This window comes from Periophthalmus magnuspinnatus, chromosome 23 (genome assembly GCF_009829125.3).
Source record: "Periophthalmus magnuspinnatus isolate fPerMag1 chromosome 23, fPerMag1.2.pri, whole genome shotgun sequence".
Taxonomy (NCBI): Eukaryota; Metazoa; Chordata; class Actinopteri; order Gobiiformes; family Gobiidae; genus Periophthalmus; species Periophthalmus magnuspinnatus.
This window is the reverse complement of record NC_047148.1, coordinates 7,807,141-7,832,088: the sequence shown is the minus strand read 5'-3', so window position 1 is coordinate 7,832,088 and position 24,948 is coordinate 7,807,141. Positions and strand designations below refer to the sequence as shown.

The 24,948-nt window shown below is 38.2% G+C and overlaps 2 protein-coding genes across 5 annotated transcripts in view; one reads left to right on the top strand and one right to left on the bottom strand.

Moving 5' to 3' along the window:
* slc38a4 (solute carrier family 38 member 4) overlaps window positions 1-11,633 on the top strand; it is an 87,393-nt gene extending 75,760 nt beyond the window's left edge. Inside the window, exons 1-16 of one of the 2 annotated variants that reach the window (XM_033990223.2) lie at window positions 595-770; window positions 2,725-2,835; window positions 2,929-3,013; window positions 3,136-3,251; window positions 5,612-5,685; window positions 5,804-5,896; window positions 6,145-6,220; window positions 6,960-7,042; window positions 7,166-7,224; window positions 7,468-7,611; window positions 7,700-7,779; window positions 7,902-8,002; window positions 8,466-8,590; window positions 9,247-9,391; window positions 9,492-9,589; window positions 9,889-11,633. In XM_033990223.2, coding sequence (XP_033846114.1) covers window positions 2,726-2,835; window positions 2,929-3,013; window positions 3,136-3,251; window positions 5,612-5,685; window positions 5,804-5,896; window positions 6,145-6,220; window positions 6,960-7,042; window positions 7,166-7,224; window positions 7,468-7,611; window positions 7,700-7,779; window positions 7,902-8,002; window positions 8,466-8,590; window positions 9,247-9,391; window positions 9,492-9,589; window positions 9,889-9,993 — 1,494 coding nt within the window. In that variant the 5' untranslated portion in view covers window positions 595-770; window position 2,725 and the 3' untranslated portion in view covers window positions 9,994-11,633. Of the gene's footprint in view, window positions 1-594; window positions 771-2,724; window positions 2,836-2,928; window positions 3,014-3,135; window positions 3,252-5,611; window positions 5,686-5,803; window positions 5,897-6,144; window positions 6,221-6,959; window positions 7,043-7,165; window positions 7,225-7,467; window positions 7,612-7,699; window positions 7,780-7,901; window positions 8,003-8,465; window positions 8,591-9,246; window positions 9,392-9,491; window positions 9,590-9,888 lie in introns of those variants that run through there. The other variant, XM_055231737.1, reaches the window with a different exon arrangement.
* A 913-nt stretch (window positions 11,634-12,546) lies between these two features.
* On the bottom strand, window positions 12,547-24,375 carry scaf11 (SR-related CTD-associated factor 11). 3 transcript variants are annotated; one of them, XM_033989500.2, is made up of 16 exons: window positions 24,180-24,375; window positions 22,581-22,622; window positions 21,944-22,101; window positions 20,308-20,391; window positions 19,464-19,543; window positions 19,223-19,296; window positions 19,092-19,129; window positions 18,933-19,003; window positions 18,674-18,793; window positions 18,491-18,585; window positions 17,831-18,081; window positions 15,591-17,469; window positions 14,818-15,137; window positions 14,087-14,239; window positions 13,699-13,818; window positions 12,547-13,260 (listed from the first exon to the last, which is right to left on the bottom strand). In XM_033989500.2, the coding sequence occupies exons 2-16, from the start codon at window positions 22,597-22,599 to the stop codon at window positions 13,165-13,167; spliced, it is 3,558 nt and encodes a 1,185-aa protein (XP_033845391.1). In that variant the 5' UTR covers window positions 22,600-22,622; window positions 24,180-24,375; the 3' UTR covers window positions 12,547-13,164. The 3 variants fall into 3 exon arrangements, with proteins under 3 accessions (XP_033845391.1, XP_055087710.1, XP_055087709.1); XM_055231735.1 differs by having other exon boundaries at window positions 18,491-18,567; window positions 24,180-24,363; XM_055231734.1 differs by having other exon boundaries at window positions 19,223-19,293; window positions 24,180-24,363.
* Between the last annotated feature and the right edge of the window lie 573 nt (window positions 24,376-24,948).

Below are 24,948 nucleotides of genomic sequence, written 5' to 3'. Positions count from 1 at the left end.
ATTTGTGTAATATAAATGTCTCTGGTTTGTGTTATGTGTTTTTTATTACATTTTTCTTTCTTTATTTATTTATTTATTTTATGGTCCCTTCTGTTGATCTTTTGTTAAATACATTTATCCTACTTTTTTATTTTATTTGCCTAAACAATAATAGGCTGATGTTACACAATGTTAGTTCTAGCAATATAATTATGCCAGACCTTATTATTCTTTGTCTGTACTCGCTGTACCTGTCCGTGGTGGTACGCTCTGGTTTCCATGAGGGAGAGCCTCGCAGTGGGTCACTCAGCAGCAGGCCTCTGTTTGTACACAAAACCACGTCAAGACTACCGAGCGTAAAACTTCCACTGCCCCGCCCTCTTTACGTAGCCACGCCCCTCCCCCTCCCTTATCCGTCTCTTCGTTTTCCCTTTTGCACTGAGGCTGATGCAATGCTCATCTTTATAAAAACCCGGCGCACCCCTCCTCCGGCAGAAGCTTCTCTCCAAACCGAACTCGAAGCATCTCTTTACCAAATACCGCTCATTGAATCAAAACACTCTTAATTTCATTTTCTTTTCATCTTTGTAATCTTTATAGAACTCGATTTTAATACGACTTTCTACTGAGTCACATTTTTTTTCGCTACACGCTTTTCCCCGGTCGTTTTAAAATTTTATCTAACCAAATATTTACAAGGATAAGACGTTTTTGGAAGACCTAATTTGCCTGGACAGCTTTTCTGTGACGCATCTGCTAATTTGGACAAAAGGATTCGTCTTTTTCAGAAGGTAAGCATCGCACGCCGGTCCCTCCTCACTTCTCGTCAGTCTGTCACCATTTGCCGGTAGAGGCGGCACGTTTCCTAGTCCTCTATTTGGCTTTTTACGACATAGGAAACTTACTACGGCTTTCTCACTTAACATTATATTTGAAACCAGATTGTTAACTGCTAATAATAATATTGTTGGTTAGTTGCAGCGTTCGTTCAGCTGCTGTCTCGTGCGTAACGGCGGATTAAGGCGTGTAACAATTAGGCTTTTATGACCTCGTGCTTGCATAGTTGGCATTCTCCTGGTTTAGTGGTTCTTCCCTGTATTTATAACTAAAACAATTGAGAGTTTTAAACAGACAAATATTCAGTCGCACTTGTTCTGATCAGTAACACAATTATATTATGATTTAACTCATGTTTTACGCGTGGAATTGTGGCTCTGTCTGTGATTCATATGACTGCATTGTTTCCCATAGCCTTTAGTACTTTATGACAGCACAAGAAATGGAATATATTCTATTGCTATTTGTATTTATGGGAAAATGTTTTATTGTTGTCTTGTGTAAAATTGGTTAGTATTGAGTTTATGCCATTTCCTCGGGCGTTTCTTTAGGAGGTCATCCTTGTTTTAAATAATTAAATAAATAATGAAGAGGCGTGTGACAATGATGGTGCAGCAGCTATTGGCATGGTTATGTACGTTTCCAGCACATTTAAACAAATATGAGTTTTATTGGTTGTCATTATACTGAATGAGTCAAGATCCTAAGGGAGAGTCTGTCTGCCCATGTACGGACTGCCAACACGTGCCTTTGTTTCCATTGCGCCGGTGACTCCTATAATGTCAATAAACGGATGTCTGCCGTTTTATAAGTTGATTATAAACAATGAGAAAGAGTCCAGCGGGAAATTAGCACGAGTTATTATGTGATATTTGTGTCACCTTTTGTCAGTGTGCGTCTGAATGGAGATGTCTGGGGAGAGATGCCGGTTTTCTGGTATTTTTCCACTCGCGCCGGTGAAATCCCCCCCGCCCCGCCCCTCCCTGTCCTTCCTCCTTCCTCCATCCTCCATCCTCCCCACCCCTCCCCCTCCCGTTGAGAGCGTCACGTGACACAAGCGCTACAGAAGGGCATACGGCGCGCGCTCCTCACTCAAATATTGATGGTTTCTGCGCGTGAACGAGCGCAAAAGGAAACAAATCCGTCGAGGGCGAAATAGAAACTTAAAATGTGTTTGAAATGGGCGGGAAAATTGTATTGTTAATTGTAGTATTTATCTAAAAGGAAACGCAAAGGGAAACGTGCGCGAAACACCTATGTATTTTTTTAATTCTAATATTTAAAATAATAGGTTGGCTTTTAAAAAATAAAAATACTCATGCTGTAAAGAAAAAAGGCAAAAAGTGAGAATGCATGTGCGTAGTTTTCCTAAGACGTTTGAATACCTACGCTATGAATATTAATGAAGCTCCAACGTGAACGAGCAGTCATGAATCAGGCTTATGTAATCTTCAGCTGAAAAATAAAGAAAGTGACCAAAACATGGAAGGAAATAGATATTTGAATTGTTTCTTGGGAGAAATATTGTGCGCAAAGGATGTTTTTGCTTATATTTGAGATTTTAAAGGCTGTGATGTGCGTTTGCTCTGGCGAATGACAAGAATTACACAGCCTTGAATATATTTGATACATAGAGATACATTGTTATAAAATACGTGTATAGAATGATTGCAAGTTACCATTTAATTATAAATGTCCATAGGTTTTAAAGGAATTGGTCAAAAAAAAAAAAAAATGCCGAAAGCCGTTCTACAATGTTCTCTGTGAAATAGTATTGTTATAAATAAATCCATTGGGAGGTGCATTCACTTGCTATTGTGCTATTTTTGGTTTTATCACCTTGATTCAGAATAACAATAGCGACTTTAGACTTGGCAGTGTATTTAATTTTGGATTTTGATTTTGCAGAATGAAACAACCCACTGAGATGAACCATTTGAACTCTTTCCCGGAGGATGACAACTCCAGCAGTAACAGCAACGACTATGGTTATCAGGACAAGAAAGTGCCACTGGGAGGGTGAGACAAAATGGCTACCTCAATATTAGCTACATCAAGATTTCAACCAAATATATAACATAAACTAAACCTGTTTTGTGATGTTGTTTACAGCTCTTACAGCACAGACTTAGAAGCAGAAATTCAGAACTTTCTTCCTGATGGCAACCTGGGAAAGAAGAAGTATGAGACGGAATATGTAAGTCTATTGTGTTGGTAAATAAAGTACTTAGTGTATATATTTAGCTAAATACTGTAGTGTGTTCTTTATTCTTGTTTTGTCCAAATACATTTATATTGATGTATGTTTTTATTCCACAGCATCAGGGCAACGCCTCTTTTGGCATGTCAGTATTCAACCTGGGAAACGCTATCATGGGTAGTGGAATCCTCGGACTGTCCTACGCCATGGCAAACACTGGCATTTTACTATTTGTGTAAGTAAATGATATTTTTATTTATGTAATTAACTTAGCACATTTCTAAATCAACATTGTTTAAGCAGTATTATCAAAATATAGAAGGTTAACTTATAATACATGAGCATAATTGTGAATATGTGGTAAAGAGGAAAAAATAATTTTGCACTTTTATGGGACAAAAATGAAAACTTAAACAGCTTGTAAAATAGATTCTATTAGTAGCATTTAACAGTTAGCATTTCAACATCAGTCAATGGGATGCAAGTATTGTATTACCTATATGTGAGTCTCACTCATCTCTTTTAATTATTTGCATGTCCAAAAAAAAAATACTACATTTTGTATAAAGGACTTACAATACCTAAAATTCAAATGAGTAGTCAACACTAAACAAATTGTAGACTTTCCAACATTACTACATTCAATATTTACTCAAAGTATTTGAGTCGGAAACCATGTGGGTATTTCATCACAGAATCCGGAAGTTAATGTGTACCCAAAGAAGAAAAAAAAACTCTGACGCAAATGACAGGTGTGATTGTGTCTAGGACTGGGTCGGTTTTTTCCATTTCACTGCCAAGTATCTCTTGTCCAAAGATTACCTCAGGGTCAAAAGATTTTAAACCTTACTATCATGTTTGAGAGAGATAAACAGGTAAAATGTACATTTTTTAGAGTGGAAACATGGAACAACAGCTGTGTAAATGAGATGGCAACAACGCCCCCTTTAAGTAGTGCAGTATTAGGAATGCGAGCCAAATGGTGCTCCAGGATGTGAAATGCTACCATATTATTGTTAATAGATGTAGACAGGGTTATTGGAAAACTATATACAAGTAAATATAAAACAGTCAAGGTCACAGTTCAAACTTATTCAAATCAATGTTGCCCATCATGTGGCCATTGACCATTATTGACACAGTATGTTTTACTACACAATTAGGCTGCACCTAATCTGTAAATTGTAACTTATAGTAGTCGTGAAACACAAGGTAGTAACACCACAAAGTAGTAATAGTAATAGACTGTGTGGTGCATGACTCAAACAAATGGCATCTCTTGTATTTACCAACAGAAGGAGTGGCCGTAGAAGCGGCTTAGAAAAAAGGGATAATCCTGAAGCTCTCGTGTATTAGCTTAAACTTAGGTAATGAATGGGAGGCGTGGTGCAGTGTCATAGATGAGAAAACGATCTGGTATTTACAGTGAGGATCGAGGAAGGAGACAGAAAGAAAAGATAGTGTCTATTAAAAAGATTAAGGCATGAAATTGAAACTATTCTGATGTACTTAATTTTGATGGCACAGTCAAGGCAATTGATTATGTAAAGATATTTTTAACTCCCAGGACCAATTGTAGAGGCAGGGTTTACAATATACACAATGCGATGAAATCAAAATAGCAAAATTAAGTTGGCACAACTATCATTCAAAGGTAATTGCTTGGATAACAGAATGTCCTCTGCAAAGAACAAAATATTCTGTCTAGTATATGTATTTTTATACATCTGTATCTTGTATCTATCACAATGCTTTCTTCTAAAATTGATATGGACAGTTAGAGCTAGATTAAAGCTATCAATCAATACAAGCCCCATAAGTAGCATTTTTACAAAGACTTAAAGATCTTTGGCTGATGTAATGAGCTGAGTTAGTGAAGTCACATGCACCTGAGAGTGGACTGCAGTGCCCAGTGCAGTCTCCAGTGACCTAAAGATTAATTTCACCTGCGCTATGAATACACAGAGCTGAGGGAGAAAGGTAATAGGATCATCTACTGACTACCTCCATCCTCTGCTCACTCTGCATATGGGAATGAAATCATTTATACAGCATGAGAAGATATTCCATTTGAGATATAACTTAAGCTCATATTTAATTTTTCAAAACTAACCAGTACAACATTTAAAATAGTGAAGTTAGTGGTAATATAGCCTAAAATGTAACTAGATTAAATTATGAGACAATATCCACTTTGAATAATATTATATTATCTTATATAAACTGACAAATATATAAATATGTAAAATAGGAATTACTTTACAGATAAATTAATTTCTGTACAAAAATGATATAAAAAACTACATTAAAACATGTTAGCATTAAAATATGTTTAAATGGTTGGCAGAAGTAAATATTGCCATACAAAAATATTGAAATAACTGAGTGATTGCTAATAAAATAATGTATACCATTAGTACTGCATCTAATGGTGGTTGTATTTAGCGCTCCAGGCTATTATTGCTTTCTATATAAAATCAATTGTCTGACCCATTAGTGACATTATTTTCAGGGTTGCCTAATTTATACCAGCCAACTGTGTTTCCATTGATAACATCACATGTAGCTAATCCTCAATGTCTTTTTCCATTGCAGTATCCTTCTGGTAGCTGTGGCCATCTTCTCCCTATACTCTGTGCATTTGCTGCTAAAAACAGCCAACGAAGGAGGTAATTCAGTGTAACTCCATAAAAACAACAAATCCCATCTTATTTCCCAATGGAACTTTAAACAGGGATAAACCAATACAGCATCTTGTAACACATTGTACTTCCTTGCTTTTTTAAGGGGCTCTTGTGTACGAACAACTTGGGTACAAAGCTTTCGGCATGCCAGGAAAACTTGCCGCCTCTTGCTGCATCACGATGCAGAACATTGGAGGTAAGAGGAAAAATAAAATATTGTTGCGTAACTTTAATTTAACGAGTTGTGTCGTAGTTTCGTATTAAAAACAATGCTTCTTCAGTGTCCCATGCCAGACTGTGTACCCACTATGGAAATTAAAGGAGTTTTTCCAGTTGTAGTATTCCAGTGAGGGAGAGGGAGGAAATGCCAATTTACTGTTTGACGTCAGTTAGTAACAAGAATGCGAGTGCGGCTCAAATTTAAAGGTGATTTTTGTTCCACAGCTATGTCCAGCTACCTCTTCATTGTCAAGTATGAACTGCCCATTGTGATTCAGTCGTTCTTAGGAACCAGCAATGGGTAAGTTAGCACCTACACACATCTTAAGTAATCGCTACACCAAATATTCAACCAGTACTTACATTAAAATTTTGAAAAATAGAATTAAATGCTGTTGGCAAATTGTTGTTAGTCAATGGTTAGACAATGCTACAACAATGTAATGGCACTTTTTCTAATGCAGTCCTCATACATTTATCATAAAACCATTTTGTGTTCTATATATGTACCAGGTAAAACAGGCTTTTCAATTTTGACAGAACCACTTTAGACACAGTTGCCAGGCAAACTGGTGCTTGGCTGTTTATCAAGTAGCTTCTGTCTGAAGGTTAGACCCTGAGCACTCGTCCTTGTGATGAGAGGAGGAGAGAGGCAGGAAAAAAGGAGAGAGGGGGGAGGCATATGGACTTAAAGAACAAAAAGTCCAGATTCAAAGAGGGATTTAAGTCTGTTGCAGTTGCTCTGAGACACAGGCAGAGATGAAGAGGTGAGGTTATGTCAAGTTTCAAAAATGTATGTTTGGATTCATGTGAGTGGGTCTATTTTTGTGAGACGATACAGTGTCAGCCTACGATGTGTCATGGGAAATGCTGGCAGGCTTGATCACATTTTAAGATAGAATGCAATGTAGGCAAAGATAGGCTCAGAGATCTATATTTTTACGATCTTTTCGTGTCATAATAAAGCAAAGTGTTGTTTAAATTTGTGTCATGTGTAGAAATTACAATGCCATTAAATGTATTTGATTTGATTTTTGCAGTGAATGGTACACTAACGGAGACTACCTTGTCCTGCTTGTAACTGCTGTGATCATCCTGCCTCTTTCTCTCCTCAAAAATCTTGGTAAATAATTTCTAAATATTTCTAAATTCCTTAAACTGAACTGAAATAAACTACCAGACATTACCTAAGACCTACTCACACTCACTGAAATGTTAGTCATTCCTTTGTATGTTTTTATTACAGGTTACCTTGGTTACACGAGTGGGCTGTCCCTCCTCTGCATGGTCTTCTTCCTGATTGTGGTAAGTTTCCTTTAAAAATAAAAAACAAAACAAAAATGGTTACTCAATATGGAGGCGCTACGTGGCACATGATGATTTGTCAGAGTAAATAAAATAAAAAAGCTGTTTTCCACTGTGCATAGATTTGTATGTAAAAACCTGTCCAAACTTGCAACGCTTATGTTTTAGACTACAATATTTCTTGACAACAAAAACACAAGAAATCAATTTGATATAAAAGTGTGTTTATCTTGTCATTTTTAGGTGATTATAAAGAAGTTCCAGATCCCGTGTCCGCACATGAATATGGACGAAGACTTTCTGAATGAGACTTTGAACATCACTTTCCCACACCTCAACAACAGCGAGGATGCCTGCACGCCCAAATATGTGGTTTTCAACTCACAGGTACAGGATCAAATCGTGGAATAAGATATGACTGCTTTAAATTGTGAATACAACAAAAATATTAATGTTGCATTGTTTTGATGTACAGACTGTCTATGCTGTGCCCATCCTGACTTTCGCCTTTGTGTGCCATCCCGCCATCCTGCCCATGTACGACGAGCTTAAAGAGTAAGTGTACTTTTCAACTTTTAATTTCAATTCTCCTGTCTCATACATAGTTTAGTTCTGGAAAAAAAAATGTAAAAAATTGGTATGAACTAAACATTTTACTAACTTTTCTATTTTTACAGTCGTTCCCGTAGAAAGATGCAGAATGTGGCCAATGTCTCCTTCCTGGCAATGTTCATCATGTACCTTCTCGCTGCTCTCTTTGGATACCTCACTTTCAACAGTGAGTTAATTCCAGTTTCTAAATATTTTATTTTTAGCTGTTTATTTGGTATCCACATGCAGCCATAGCCCCAGAATTACAAAACAGACTTTCTGAAAGGTTCACTGGTGTGTTATATAATAAAGAGATGGGAAAACTGCACCTGCTCTATTCAAGTGCCTTTTTCTTGTTTGTGCGGTTTGGTAACACATGAGTGAACATTCTCAGAAAGACGTTATACAAGAAGTAGATAAAGGGATTTCAGATAGTTCCCAAAACATAACATGATGCATGGATGTTTTACGGCTACAACAAACTAATATTTTGGTTACATATTTGTTGACAAATGAAGGGTTCTAGATATGCCTCAATAACAAATGAAGTGTATAATTGATAAATTAGTAACAGTATACTATGGAAACTTATTTTAATTGATTTGTTTTTATAACTCATAATGAAACATTTTTGTTTTTATTCTTTCCAGTTCACGTGGAGCCTGAGCTGCTGCACACTTACTCTAAAGTTTACAAGTCTGACGTGGTCCTGCTTATTGTGCGATTAGCCGTCCTCACCGCTGTGACCCTCACTGTCCCTGTGGTGCTCTTCCCTGTAAGTAAATAACAGTAGCAACATGTAATTGTGATGGAAGCAATTGCAGACCAGGTAGGGTTGAAAGAAGTTGTATCTGATCAGATGAGTGAAGGTACAGTCTCAAAGGAGCCTTTCCAATTCTTATACCCTGAGAACGGTACTATATAGAGGCTGGCCCTATAAGGACTTAAACAAATTTTACATACTGTTCGTACAAGGCCATAAATGGATATACTGTAAACTGTTACCAGAAGGCAGAAAACATCACTGAAAAGAATGCTTGCAGTCACTGAAAAGCCTGGCTTATAAGGCCTCTTGTCAACAGAAGGTGAATACCCTTATGTAATGGAAGTAACAGGTGGCAGTGAAGACATCTTAAAATAAGCATGTGTAGCATTCTTACCGAAAACAAGTTCACCTCAGTGTCTGTGACACAAAGTATTCAACACAATGTTTAAGAGTAAAGAAATAAAACATTATCTTAGCATTCAGATTAGCTCAGGGCTCACAAACTGGAATACAGGAATCTTAAGATAATAGACGTCTGGGTATAATTGTCTAAATATTACTAATGTTAGAAAAGCATTAGTTTAAGCAATATGTATTTCAAGTTGTATTTATCTATACAGTTTAAAGTACTCGATGTTAATAATTTGCTGCCTCTCTCTGCTCAGATCCGTACCTCGGTGAACCAGCTCATGTGCGCCTCCAAAGACTTCAGCTGGGTGCGTCACACTCTCATCACCTTGGTACTTCTGGGTGGAACTAATGCCCTCGTCATTTTTGTGCCCACCATCAGGGACATCTTTGGGTTCATCGGTGAGTTTAGGAGTGCCACTAAATATAGACCTTTTAAAACGGGTAGAACTGGAGGATGTTGTGATTTGAATTGTGGCTAAGCGCTCTCTCTTGTCTCCAGGTGCCTCTGCTGCTGCTATGCTCATCTTCATCCTGCCCTCTGCATTCTACATCAAACTGGTCAAGAAGGAGTCCATGAAGTCTATGCAGAAGATTGGGGTAAGAAAACAGTTTATTCAAATATTAGACCAGAAATACGTACCGTATACAAATGCTGCCTCTTTTATATAAATAAGTTCCCAAAGTGGCACTGAGCACCCTTTTCCTTATCATTATTTTATATTAATCCAAACACATCATTTGCATTTTAACTGTGTACGCTTAACAAAGACTTGAGATGGAAAAGGTGACTTATACACTGTATTTAAATAACTCCATTGTTTTGAGGGTTGATTTATTTACTACACAATGCCCCTTAGGTTAAGACTAAATACATTTTTTCCTGTATTTCTCTGCAGGCTACTGCTTTCCTGATCTGTGGGTTCCTGGTGATGATTGGCAGCATGACTCTCATTATTCTGGACTGGACCACCAATTCCACAGACAACCACGAGGGGCACTAGATCTCCACTGTGTACACTCCAAACGGCGCCTGTGCAAAAAGACTTGAGCACTGGACTGCTTAAAAACATTTTACAAACATTTTACTAAAGCAAGAAAACAACACTTTCAGCTCAGCCAATTTGAGCCGCAAACCAATGCCATTCCCAGTGAATGTATCTGAACTTTGTATAGTTTTATCTTCATAGGCCACGTAAGCTGGCATTTTACTTGTTTTTACTTTAATTGTAATATATTTTTGTGTCTTTTTTTTCTCGAGTTTTTGTAGTTGTGGTTCAAATGCATTTTTGAAGGTGCCTCAAATCTAAAATAATACTAGTTTAGCTCAGGTATATAGACACATAATGCCTGCTAAACAAAAATCACTGTAAAATACGTTTTGAGGTGAGAAACTTGAATTCTGAAAATAGTTTGATCATTTGCCCAACCATCCAAACTGGAATACTTGAGTTTTTTCCATTAATTCAAAAATAATAACCTTTTTTTTTTTTTTTTTTTACTGTGGCAAACAGTAGACTTGAAAGTGCATTAAGTTAGGGTGACCCTAATATCAGCTATCTAAACTATCTATCTGATTGATTGTGATTGTGACATCAAGTGACAAAATTTGGTCAAACTGTATAACACCTATGGTCTATTGTCTTTTTTTTTTTTTTTTTTTGCTAATTTGGTTTTATACATGGAGAAATGTGTCATATTTGTCAGTATTTGGGACATATGGTCACCCTAGATTAAGTTTCTTCCAAGTTCTTGCTTTTACTTTGCCTAAATGTTCATTGTAAAGCATTTATTGTTTTATCAAGAAGCACTTACAGCCTAAAACACACTTAAAATTACCACCTTTAAGTATTGTCATGTACATTACACTGGGCAACTGTATTTAACTTTATAAACTGCTGAACACAATGTACAAGAGCAAACACTACACTACTGTTTAAAATCTGGAGCCTGTTTTGGGCCTTTTTAAGACTTTTTTTCTTCATGGGAGAAATTATATGAATTGACCACATGCAGTGGTTGTGATACCTGTTAAACTTGCAAAAACAAAACAACTAAAACGTGAAGAGGCTTTTCATCGGACAACACCAAAACCTTGACGATCATAAGTGTTTTTGAAGTGGTCAACTGTTCCACTGCACAGATTTGTCAATGAAGACCTTCAAACTTGACTTTTTGAGTTTTGAGCCCCGACACTGTGCTTCCGTGGTGAACAAAGCACCATCTATTTATGACAGAAACAGTGAATCAATGTAATTTATACTATTTTACTATATTTATATAATATTGTAAGTATATATATATATATAAATGTACAGATATGGTCTTTACTTGTAAATATGCGTTTTGTCTGGACTTTTTTACGAACGCATTGGAGCCCCTGGATCAAAATACTGGTGAATTTGATACGTTGTTGCTCCAATGCAGTTGAGTCTTGAGTTCATCTTATCAGACTGACTGAAATCCTGCTGTTACAAATACTTTGTTCCTTTTTGAGCCTGAAATCAAATGTTTTTGGTTCTTTATGCACATCACAGGACCTCAGGAGCAAAGAGGGCGCGGCCCACCAGTGTTACACTTGTTTCAATGAAACACTTTGTATATTCTGTAATTATTAATGCTCAATAAACTGAAACAAAAGAAATGCATGTGTTTTATGTTTCTATTAATAACATATTACATTTGAAGTTGCTTTTCAATTTTGTGCATTGTTGATTCACTCCATAGTCTGATTATAATCTATTATTGTAGCCTCAGCTGCCCAGGGGTAGACTGACAAAAGCGAGGTTGGGATCAGACGAGATCAGGCATTGACAGGTCACTCAGCATCTACAATAGTAATAGATGTGCAGTACCAGCAGTGGTGGTAGGAGCATAATGAAACAGTAGTTGCGGTTACATGCACACTTGAAATCTGATTATTATCACATTTTATTGCGTTTTAAGACTAAACAGCAAAGTCAACAGATTTCTTTCTGATCACTCACATCAGATCTTGCAGTTGGCATGTCCTTTAAACAATCAAAACATAATCAGATTTCATTTGGTGATTGTAGCCACAGTCACTGAATATAATTAATTACAAGATAGGATACTGTGAAATAATATAATCCGTAAGGCTCGTTGCAGATGAGAAGACCACATTAAAATTGATATCTTGTTGGCACCTTATCATAGCCATTTTTCATCAGTGCCTGTGATAAGAACAATTACCGCTAGGTGGAGACGTGAATATTGAAGAGTCTGAGGTGCTGTTGTGGTAGTCTATTTGTAAAATACTGCCCCCTTGTGGAAAGTATAGCAGTATTCTGATAAGGCAAACGTGTCATGGGACGTAAAGCTGTACTTAGTAAAATAAGCTTAATTTTATATTAATTTCCATTCATTATAGTTTGAAGACAACTGGTATTATGAATGGTTTAAAGTTAGTCAGAAGTACACTTTTATTCTGATATGAAAATGCATTTAGGTACCAGTGGTGTAGCTTAATTAACAGTTTGGGGCTACTACCTTCTGGTCAGGTCCTAAATGTACAATAGAGACAAATCATGCGCGAGTCAGAAAGCAGCTACTTTTATTCCACTACTCACTTTTATACTTTTCCAAAGTCACACTTTAGACACATTCAGACACAAACAGGAAGTGGGAACGGTCACACGATCACACCCCACACCTGCGCCTTAATACACACACACGCTTCTGATTGGTTGACTGGCAGATTCAGTTAGAGCATCAACCAATCAGGGCCCTGCAAAAATACAATTAAACTTTTAACAAATTACAGCCCAAAATATACTTTTGGGCCACATAATTCTTAAAGGCAACACACTTTCTTTCAAACTAGGCTTTTCAGTTTAAACAGTATCATTTAAAAAAGAACATGGATAATGGTACATTGTAATTATCTGACCTGAAAGATAAATTTCATAATCTACGTTCATTTCAAATTGTCCGGTCCTTACAGCAGTCCAACATCTATGCAAAATAAAGGGCTCTTTGCAATACAATTTTGGGTTTTGATTCTAACAAAATATGACAAATCTATAGAAAAATCTTCATTTGATAAAAGGTAAAAACAAAAAAGGTGGCGCTCCATTAATTATTTGTAGATTGGGAGGCCTGTTTCCAGCTTGAAGAAATTGCACTTGAGAAGCTGAGGGGGAGGAGTCTGCGCTTCACTTTTTGCGAGCATGTTTGTATTTGTCCACATACGCCTTCACCAGGTTAGCCACTTTACTGGAGTTCACCTCTCCGCTTTTACTGTGGCACACCTGAGAGAGAGAGAAAGGTTTTAAGATTTTTAAGTAAATTTATATATATATATATATATATATATATATATATATATATATATATATATATATATATATATATATATATAATATATATAATATATATAATATATATAATATATATAATATATATATAAAATGTGGCAGTTCTGAATAATGATTAACCCCAAATGAGAACAAAAAACGTTAATAGATTACACAAATTTAGGGAATATTATTTGAAGCCAACGATAACTTGTTTCCACCTGCTCATGCTGTAGCTGTTCATAAAAGCATGTTAAAGTTTCAGTCTTCCTCAAATGCCAAAGCTAAAAGTGTGTTAAAAAGTGAAACACAATTCTTTTTTTTTTCTCCAATTTATCCCCCTCTATGACTAGTTAACTTGTAATGGTGTAATGTGTGATTCAAAGTAAATACCTTTTCTACAGCTTTGCGGACAATCTCCTTGTACTCCTCTTTAGTGATTTCTTTCTTTTGGTAATACGGTTTCATGGCGTTTTTCACTTCGTTTATCGCTTGTTCTTGGATTTGTTGTTTCTGTGGAAAGAGATAGAAATGATGTTTATGGTCCTGGAGTGGTTTACAATGTGCACTCTAAACAGAACTTTAAACATACTGCAAATTGAATCCCAAAACTTGTCAAAAAATTACAATTAGATTTTTTTTCCCAAAATTGTGCAGCCCTAGCAGACACTCCTGTTTTCTTTTCAAAGGCAGTAGGGATTGGTGCCTCTACAAAGTCATTATGCTCCTACAAGTTTGCCAGTGACTGCAGTGTAGCTTCTTGTACTAGTTTTCTTCTCACCTTCTCCTTCTTGGAGCTGTCCGCCTGGGCGCGGTTGTGCTGTGGTTGGGTGGTGGAGGAGGGCAGGGCCTGAGTCGACATAGGGGCCACCTGCGTCACTTTGGTGGGTGTCGGGAACAGGGGCTTCGCAAATCCTCCCATGCTACCGACCATCTGGAACAAAATAAGTGATAAATACTAAATCTTACGGGTGCGTTACAGATATTGAGAACTATACTGTAATAACAAGGTTCTGTCCTGCACTACTTCCACAGCCAAGCCCAGGACTTTGATGTACTAGAAAGTGATTGAAAGTTTAAATGCAGAGGACAAATAATGTCTACTTTAACCAGTGTCAAATCCACCACCGAAGTAATAGTGACTAGGCTTCAAACAAACATTAAAGCTACCATTTGCAATTACATCGGACGATCCTCCCGTTGTATTGTCAAACTTCACCACTACAACAGTGTGCCAGACTTGGCCTGACAGAAGACGACCAGAGAGCACAGGTTAGCCTAAACAAAGGCCAGGCAGGAGGAACAGATTTGACATCAGCCACTAGTAAAAAGTAGCTTAAATGAAATAAAGATTCTGTGTAATTGTACATGTTTGGCTTATCGTCTTGTATAGGGCAGATTTGCTTTTTATTCTCTGAAACTAGTGCTTTTGCTATATTTACTCTCATTTATAAAAAACACCATTTCCTCAGGCAAATAAAATAAGTAAAACTAATTACCCCACCCTCTCACCTGTGTGCTGTGTCCATCGGGCTGAGCAGCAGCAGTCTGACTGCCCTGCTGCATGGGTGGAGGAGGCGGAGGGGGGGGAGGCAGGCCCTGTGCTCCCACCGCGGGCACCTGTAGGAGGGGCACAGCTGTGTGGAGATGAACTGGGACCTGGGAGGGGGGCAGGGCATAGGGGGCAGCCGGTTGCAGAGACACAGAGACGGGGCCGCGGGCTCCTGGAAGAGTGGGGTAGTGATGGAGGAGCTGAGGGTGGGCAGACATCAGCACCGGGACAGGGGCATTACCCGGGACGGTCTGCGCAGGAGGTTCTGACTTCTGAGGATCTGAAGAAAAAAAGAGAGTTTAAGAGCTTGTAAAAATACACAAAAATTAGGTTTTTGAGATTTTGCCAAAAAAAAAGCATACATTTGCTGTTAAACTTTCTGTAACAAGCAGTTATTTTCAGTTAAAGCATTGGTTGCATGCCCAATTATGATAATTGCACTCTTCAGTCGTCTAATGTAATAAATCTATTTGCAAGGCAAAAAGATCCCAAGGTCATTCTTCACAGGGGCTAGAAATCTTGCGGCATTTTGAGCTTGCAAGACAGCTTGAGTCTTGTTCCCACCCATTACTTAGTATTTGCGATTAGATATAAATGGATAAACTGCATAAACTTAAACTGTTGCAAACTGGGAATATGTTTCGAAGGTACAGGCTGCAATTGTGTTAAAAATCTGCTGCTTACACATTGACAAAATCTGCGAAGGGCTGTGCGATATCATGCAATGCCTGACCTGTAGTGGGCGTGGTCTCCTCCTCCTGTCGGCTCCACCCGCTCGGCCCTCCCCTCTCTCTTTTGGAGTAATAATCCTGGACATCAGCAGGGAGAGTCCTGCGTACAGCCCAGCTCGACGCGGATGACCATCCAGAGCGGTCCATGGTCTCCCCGGAATCCATCTCTTTCCTCCTTCCTCCTCTGTTCTCATTAAACCGGCTGTACGCATCACTTCCTGCTGCACTTCCTGTCCCTGAGAAGTTGTTCCTTGGTTGCCACCTATTCTCGCTCTGCTCCTCTTGATTATAAAAACTTCTATTGCCAGACCCCCTTCCTCTGCCTCGGTCAAACCCTCCTCTTCCTCCTCGGCCCCTCCCTCTCGACTGATCCTCCCATCTTGGAGCGCTACTGCTACTCATGCTGCTCCTCTGCTTCTCCACCCAGTCCGGATTAGAGTCCACCACACTCCTTTCGGGCGATTCATCGTTTTGTAACCCGTTTTCAAATCTCCCCCCTCCATACTTCCGCCCCTCTCCTCCAGATCTCCAGCCCCCTCTCCGATCATTCATTGAGGGCGAATCCTCTCTCCTCTCCTCCCTTCTTTCCTCTCTTCTATCCTCCCTCTCTGGACTCCTATCACTTCTTTTATAAGACCTATTTCTAGACCTTGATCTGCTTCTACTCCTTGACCTCCTCCTCCTCCTCTCTCTGCTCCTCTCTCTGCTCCTCTCTCTGCTACGGTCTCTTTCTCTCCTGTGATAGTCCCCATCCCTCTCCCTGCTTCTCCGCGCGGAACGACTCGGACTTCCATTGCGTTCCCTGGATCTCGACCTCTTGTCCCGTCTAGAATCTTTGGACTCTCTTTTGGGTGACCATGATTTTGTGGGCGAGTGAAATCGGGAGCGCCGTGTTCTGGTCCTCTCTGGACTTTTATCTCTATCACGCTTTTCCTCATTTGGCTTCTCCTCACTTTTTGAAGTTTCCTCTTTTGGCTTTTCCTCGCTTGACTCTGAAACCTCTAGACATAAAACCTCTTTGTCCAGAGGTTTCCCACTTCCATGTTCACTCAGGGGAGAACCAAAATCCATTGGGATCTCGTTTGTGTCTTCAGTGGAATTTTTTGTGTCCTTTTCTGCATCTTTCTCCAGCTCTAGCTCCTCCCTGTCGCGTGAAGCGGCCTCTCCACTTTCAGACACGGCTTCTGATTGTCTTGGGGATTCACTTTGTAGTGAATCCTTACCCTCCTTCTCCTCTGCTTTAGGTTCATTCATTTCATCTTTTGTATCATCTGTTTGTGCAAAAAATTCAGTTTTGCCAACACTTTCTGCTCCTGTAGAGGCCTTATCTTCATCATCTTCGTTATCACTAATGTCCATTTCTTCTTGCTTTGGAGATGGTTGTTTCTCATCGTCAGAAATCATGTCTTCTTGTTCCTGTTTTGGACTAGTGTTAGCCTCCTCTGCCTCGTCCTCTTCTTTGACACTATGGTTGTCCTCATTTGTGGGAGTTGGACTATTAGGAGCTGAATTTAAAGGAGATGATGGGACTTCCACTTTTTCCTCAGTGTCACTTTCATGTTTGTCCTGAGTATCGCTGCTGTCCTGGCTCACATCGTTTATTAGTGGTTTCTCCTGGTCGTTTTCCTGATTAGAGTCGTTTTGATCATCATTTAGGCTCTCCTCTGGGGCGACTTCTGGCTCTGAATCATCTGCATCGTCCCCGTTTTTCTCTTGGTCTTGTTTGGAGTTTGGCGATTCAGGTTTTGCACCCTCTTGTTCGTCTTCTGTGTTGTTTTTATTCGCGTCCTCTTCCTCCTCTTCGCTGCTGCTGATCACCTCTGCAGAACGCTTTTTCCTCGCTGGAGCTTTCCGTTTGCCACTGGCTTTTCTGTTAGTTACCTGTAATGATAAAGATAAAAAAATAAAAGTCTGAATTAAATAATCATTAAGATACATGCTAGGGAAAAATATGTTACTGCAGTGACATGATGCCAAATTGCCAAATGATGACAAGTTGTCAAATATGAACAGTTCACAACTAATAAAGAATTACACAAGACATGGAGTTAATGATGACATTTTGATGTCAAAAACAGTTTTCCTGTCAGTACATTCTTATAATCATTTGGTTAAAAATATATATACATCGAGATAAATATAGTATCAACTCAGTCGCACAATAGAAATTAAACCTTTAACCAACTGCAAATCAATTTATAATTAGTTTCAGCCCTAAATGTAAGACTCTCTCTCTACTCACCTGCTTGCCTTTCCTCTTGCCCGCTGCCTGTGTCGCCCTGCCCGGTCTGGAGGCGCTGTGTGGATTATCAGAGTCGGAGGCGCCTGAGGTCTGAGGGGAGGGAGGATCAGAGAGGGGGGCCTCCTCCTGAGTTTTAGCGCCACGGCTTGAGCGTTTGGCGGCGGTTTGTTTGGGCGCAGCTTTAGATGCACGGCCTCCTTTCTTCTCTCCTCCTTTGGGACACGTTATCGCACACACCACTCCCTCAAACACTGAAGAAGACAAGAGTGAAAGAGTAGTACTTTAGAACATTGAAAATAAAAGTAATACATTTGTATCCAAATACACAAAGTTAACTAAAGACATAACCCTAGATTCGATTTGTCTGGCTCATCAAGACCATGCAGTCACACAATATTTTACAAAACACCTATGTATCTGAGGTGAAAAAAAAAGTCAAAAATCTGTTTTGTTCTGAATGCTACGAGAGCTTCCACATTTGAGAGGTGTATGCTACACATAAGCAGCACGTGATACTGAATGATGACCCATGCCCCGTGACAGCACAGAGCTGCTTAACAGAAGAACACTGAATCATATGTGGCAGATAGGCACATAGGCAGATCTTAACTGTCTTATACTGTTGTCCAGTCCTAATTTACTATAATAATTTAGTCTTACCAAAATGACTTGAACTGGAGACAGGCGACGAAGAAAAAGGAGATGAACTGAGAGCAAACGGGAACACACCAGTGTTTCTGATGGAGGGGTGGAAACTGTCCGTTTAAGACACATCAACAAGAACCAAATGTGAGGAAGAGCAGGTCCAATAGTTCATGAGCACATTTTGTGTTGAACATGTACCTCATAGTGCCGGTGCCAGTGGAGACAGGAGCAGCCGAAGAAAACCACACACAGCTCTGAGGTTTACAGTGCTGGACTGTGTGACCGAGCATCACCTCCTCATCATCCACAGACTCTGCACTGTGCAGGCAAAAACACAATACATATTTAAGCTACTAAATACACATACAGTTTATATACACTACATAGAATCTGTACAATGGAGTGTGTAAGAATCTAATTTGATAATCTTATCAAAATCCATCAAATGGCAACTTACATTTCATGTGTTTTTGTCGTCAGTGAAACAAAAGCAGGAGGTGACCAGCTACAAGACTCTGCCCCTCGAACCTAAAACATATTTAGAAAAAAAAAAAAAAACACAATGAATTCAATGTGCAACTCAATATTTACAGAAAGATTTCAGTTAAAGACAAACCTTTTTTCTTGTCAGAGATGAAGGATCCTCATCATTGCCTGAAAAATTCATAAAGGATATTATTTCATGTGATAAATGTAACTAAATAATATATATATTTTTTTAAATCTATTAATTCTTTAGAAAGTTACATTTTCTGACAAGCCCTTTTGACTTCCCATCAACAGTCCTCTCCACCTTCTTCTGTCTCAAAGCTCTCTTACTGCTATATAAAAATATATAAAAAAAAATTAATAAAATAATAATGGAATAGCATTACAAAATATTTTTGTACATTACTGCATTATGATAAACAGCACAATATGGAGGTAACAGTGGGGAAAAAAAATATTTTACCATGAAATATATGATACTTTTGATAGTATGACATACTTAAGACCAGTTTTATATTGGGAGTTTCTTCTGCAGTAGCTCTCTACTGCAGGCTGAGCGACCCTCCTCCTCACAGGAACCTGAGGACAAAATGTATTTGGTTAAAAACACCTTTAAGATTTTCTTTTTGGCCTGGAAACAAAATGACAAAGCAGTAGTAGTTTTCTTCTTCACATTTACCCTCTCAAAGTTGTTTTTAGAGTCATTCGCGCATGTTTGAGCAAACTTGAATCGCTTATTTTCAAGATGCCATATTTCTGATGATGCAGTATCTTTTGGTACAAATGAGAAAAAAAGCTACTCGCTAGTGTGATTTTCAGCTATCCATAGGAGGAGCCGACAGCTACATGGCTCTTTGTTGTGATGACGTCTACAGCAATGTCAGCTCCCATTGGGCATTGTAGCTTTCTAACACGAAAGTCAGTGGACTTGTGTCTTTTATCAAGTTGTTTTAGATATATTTATTGTGATTTAAAATGTGCAAATTATAACAATGATCCACAGGTGTCATAGACTATAATTATACAGCAGAAACAAGCACAGTAGGCCTGCTTTAACAAAGTCTGACCACAATTTAAAAAAAAAGTTTTTAAATTCAGTATATTAACACACATAAACAAAGGAAAATAAATATGTAAAATGTGTGTGCACAGGTCATTTAAGTCCACTACATTAGACTAAAAAGGCAGACTCTTCACAAAAAAAAGAATTAAAATTAAAAGACAAAAACAAATGCAATTACAAACTGTTATTGTGTAACAAAGTACAATTTAATGTAAGAAAACATTTAAATAAAAACCTAGAAATGTCTATGATCTGAAAAGACGAAGTTGGTGCTGCTGACCTGAACACAGCTGAGATGTCCGTCCCATCTGTAAACATTATTGAAGGGTCTTCTGTCAACAGGACATGAAGGAGACGCCTGCAACTGGAATTTACATTTTATAATCAATACCAAAAAAACATTTGTTATATTTTCTATATAGTATGATTTGTTTATTAAATCCAGTTTTGTTATGGAGTTCAGCAGAGAGCAGATTGGTTAATGTTTCACTCAATGGTTTATTCAGCATTATACTATCTTAGGAGGAGCACAGTAATCAGTGTAACTATTTCAACTGCTTCACTTTCCAAATTTTTATGCAAATTGTGTTTAAGTGTCATAAAAAGTTGTTTTTTTTCTTTTCCAGTGAAACTCATGGATGGTATTGTGTCTCAGGGATCTGTGGGTCAGTGAAATCAATCTCAGAACCCTGTGCCATTTAGTTTGCCAGGTAAAGTCCAATTAAAGGAAAAACTACTACATTATTAAGCAAACCACCATTTTCAAGCAATATGGGAAAGAAAAAGGATCTCACTAGTGCTGAAAAGCATGAAATAGTTGAATACCTTGAACATGGTATGAAAACCTTAGATATTTCACAAAAATTTAAGTGTGATCATCGTACTATTGAGAGATTTGTAGCTGATTCAAAGCACACACGGATTTGTGCAGATAAAGGCACAATGAGGAAGGTATCTGCCAGACAAATACCTCGAAATAAGAGAGCAGCTGCTAAAATGCCATTACAAAGCAGCAAATTGATATTTGATGCTGTTGGTGCCTCTGGAGTTCCGCAAACATCAAGGTATAGGATCCTCCCCTTGGCTTGCAGTTATGCATAAACCTTCTATTTGGCCACCCTTAACCAATGCTCACAAGCAGAAACGGCTCTAATGGGCCCAGAAATATGAAGAGTCATTTTCAAACAATCTTGTTCACTGATGAGTGCTGTGCAACCTTGGATGATCCAGATGGATGGAGTGGTGGATGGTTGGTGGACGGCCACTATGTCCCAACAAGGGTGCGATGTCAACAAGGAAGAGGGGGAGTCATATTTTGGGCTGGAAAAATATGTGAAAGTGCAGGTCTGCCCCTTTAGGGTCCCTGACGGTGTTAAAATGACGGTATGTGGAGTTTCTGACCGACGACGTTCTTACATGGTACAAAAAGAAGAACAGCTTTTGATTTTCAGTAATACACTAATGCTTCTAATTGAAAAATAAACAAATGACCATTTTGAGTTCTTTACAAGAAAAATATGGTTTGAAACTGTTGTGCCTAATCATTTGGAACAATGCATTTTAAGTTTTTATTTTTGAAAAAATAATTGTTATCATTGGGAGGTTTGTTCAATAACATTTGAATTGTACTCTAAAGGTTGATGACTTCAAAATTATGATGACTGTCATTTATATTATTTGCATGATAATTTGGAATGCAGTGTAAATGAGAGAGACAGAGAGACAGAGAGAGATACTCAATTCAATCAATTCATGTACTTTATACTTTAGTATAAACTGGGGTGTTGAGATTATGATTATGGACACCATATTTTAACTAAAGTAAAGTGCCTCCTCTGAGAGTTCCTTTCTGATTATGTGACTGATATAACCGTCACTCACATCACCCACACTTCTATGCCATAGTGTATCCTCACCTCGGCCCACGTGAGGAGGCAGCGGAGGCAGAAGACGTGGCAACAGCTGTCAGGCATGGCCAGGTCTGCCCCCGACAGAGCGCTGAGGCAGATGGGACACTTCTCTGCGTCTTCAGGGTCTGTTCCGTCCGGAGGGCCCTGACCACCTCCGCCACATGCTCAGAAACAACATCAGTCCAGTTTATTGTGTTGTTAATGCTTCTTATTCAAAATTATTGTTGTCACAAAACTAAAATTGTATTTAAAAACTTGAGTATCGTCAATGCGATATCCTGCAACAACAACTTTTGTATTTTTGGAGGAAAACATCAGTGGTTTACAAAACTTCATAAAAACTTTCAGGGTGGAATATAAAAACATAATTATAATTAAAATTAATAAACAAAGTGTAAGCATAAGGGGAAAAGCATTTCTGTGACTTCCCTGACAATACTGCGATACAAACATACTAGTAAAGTTAAAAATATGGTGATAATAGAGTACCATGAAATTTGGATGTTACACACATCTTTGATTACACATCTAATCTACATCTACATGGACCCCAGGAAGGCTAGCATCCAAATAAAGAGGATCCAAATAAAGAATAAATAAAAGAATCTAATTAACCAATAATCATGAGAAAAAAATGTCTCACCAGTTCCAGCTCCAGTCATGTCTGGCCCTGTTCTCCCAACAACTGCACACACAAAAAAGAAACGCGTTAGAAAAAGGCTGATCGGTTCATCAATTTAAAATAATCAGTGCACTTCTATTTACTTGACAACAGGTTACAAAACAACAGCAACAAACAACACCTTTCAGACAAAATTAAATGGAAAACTTAGATCTATATTTAAGCAGAAATGTATGATATAGTAAAACTGTATATTGTTTTTGTTTTGTAGATCAATCAAATCAAACTTAAAAGACAAAAACAATTAACCTCAAAACTTAGATGTTAAAGTCATCGATTGAAGCATGTCATTTCATTATGGATGTTTTTATTGCGCTGAAAAACAAAAAAACACCCATACTCTGAGTGGGCTTGCATCTCCACAAATCTAACTCTTATTTGGCCTAAAAGATGGTTTCTTCTGGCTTGTTTCCATGGAAATGTTGTTCCTTTGACTATAATATTCCACATTATGATAAAAAACTTATTTCCATGTGAAGTTTTAACTTTCTATTTCCATGGAATAATGCAGGTGACGTGCCACCTCCAGAAAGTTACATGCCATCACTTAAACTGATTCCCAATGGAATACATTTGTCTCATTCAAAGAGGTTATCTTTAATTAACTTTGAGTAGGCTAATCTTTAGCTCAGTAAAAGGAAATAAGATCAACTCTTAACAGAAAAAACTAAGTTTTCCATAAAACATCGTTCAAATGATCATACGTGGCAGTGGACAACATTGAAAACAATACATTGACAATTGTTGACGTTTTCCATCGATAAAAGTGAAAGTGAAAACTGAAAATGTGAGTTTTTCCTTCTTAAAATCCCAATACCATTTGCAGACCATATAACCTACGTGATTTACCAACACACACAAACAAACGAGGATTAGTGGCCCGTAAGTTTGACCCAGACTTTACCCAGGTCAGGATACAGACTTCACTGTTTTGGCACTGTTTATAGGGTACAAAAATCCGAATTAAGATTAGGGGAGGGTTAGGGTTACTTCTCTCTGATTTGTAAACACTTTCAGACATAAACCCAAACCAGTGCGTCCGATTATCAATGGCCATTAACTAGCTTTGAGCTCTGAGAATAGTTAAATGGATTCTTGGCAAAGTAACAACATTCAACAGGACTGGTTCAGATGCATTGCTGTAAGGTGCACTCAGTCCAAGTGTAAACAAGCTCAGTGCGGCTACAGCTGCGGATATAATCAGGTTTAGCTCAGTTAGGTTCGGCCTGGAGACTGGCATCAGAAAATAGCAGCAGATAGTGCCAACGCGACGGTGTCAACATGGGTAATTGTGCTTTAGTTAGCCGTCAAAGCTATTGCTAAAAGCCTGCTATCATCAAGCTAAATGGCCGTTGCTAGCTCGGCAGTAAACAAGGCTAATAGTGTCTATTATTAGCCACAGTTTATGCACTGAAGGTCATAAGGCAGCTAACGTGCTAACAGCAGATTTAGCACAGAGCTAACACCTGCCTGCGTCGCTTTTAGCTTTAGCAGGTTGGCCTTTTAGCATTTAGTTAGCATTTAGCGCTAGTTAGCTTCAATGAACAAATTTTTACTCACCTCAAATGTTTGCTATGACTGCTTTGTACAGACAAAATGGCGCGTAAGACCCAGAATCTCCGTATGAAATCCCACCGACTCTAAAAAGTAAATATATTTGTCTAAAAACGGAGCGTAGCTTTGAAAAAGTCCGAGCCACATGTCTCGCAGTGAAACTGAGAGTCGATGCAAGTGGCGCCGCACACTGGTGTTACACGGTATTACAGTGAAAGACTGTCAGTGGATTTTACAGGCTCCAGTCTCATCTCACTTGATCACAAGCCATTTTTTACAGAGTGGTCATTTAATTCCACGGTTTAAAATCCCACATTTTTATTTTCAATACATCATTTGACCTATTTTTTCAATGGATCACTGCAGGAATATCAAAGAAATGAAAGGTTCACTGCTTACAGTAAAGACAAAATAGGAAAACAAGAAAATTAATCAGGCATATCAGTGGTATCAATGTGGTTTATCTCATGTTGTGTACAATGAGGAAAATACATTTTTATTTCCTGTGAATGAGTGAAGATTCATCAATGTTCAGTAAGACTCTGGAGAGACCAAGTGCACAACAATCCTAATCCAAAATTCTTCAAAGGTTCAGTGCTCCCCAAGAGTCCATTATATAGCTTTCAGTGCAGATAGCCTAACTTTTCAAAAAATAAATGCATTAAACGTTTTTATGTTCGTTTTTGCCTAATACTTTCTCAGTAAGTTTTGTTTTTTTTCCTAATACTGAAAGTCTGTAAATGTTTAAGAAAAGTGTGCAAGTTGCAGTATGAGA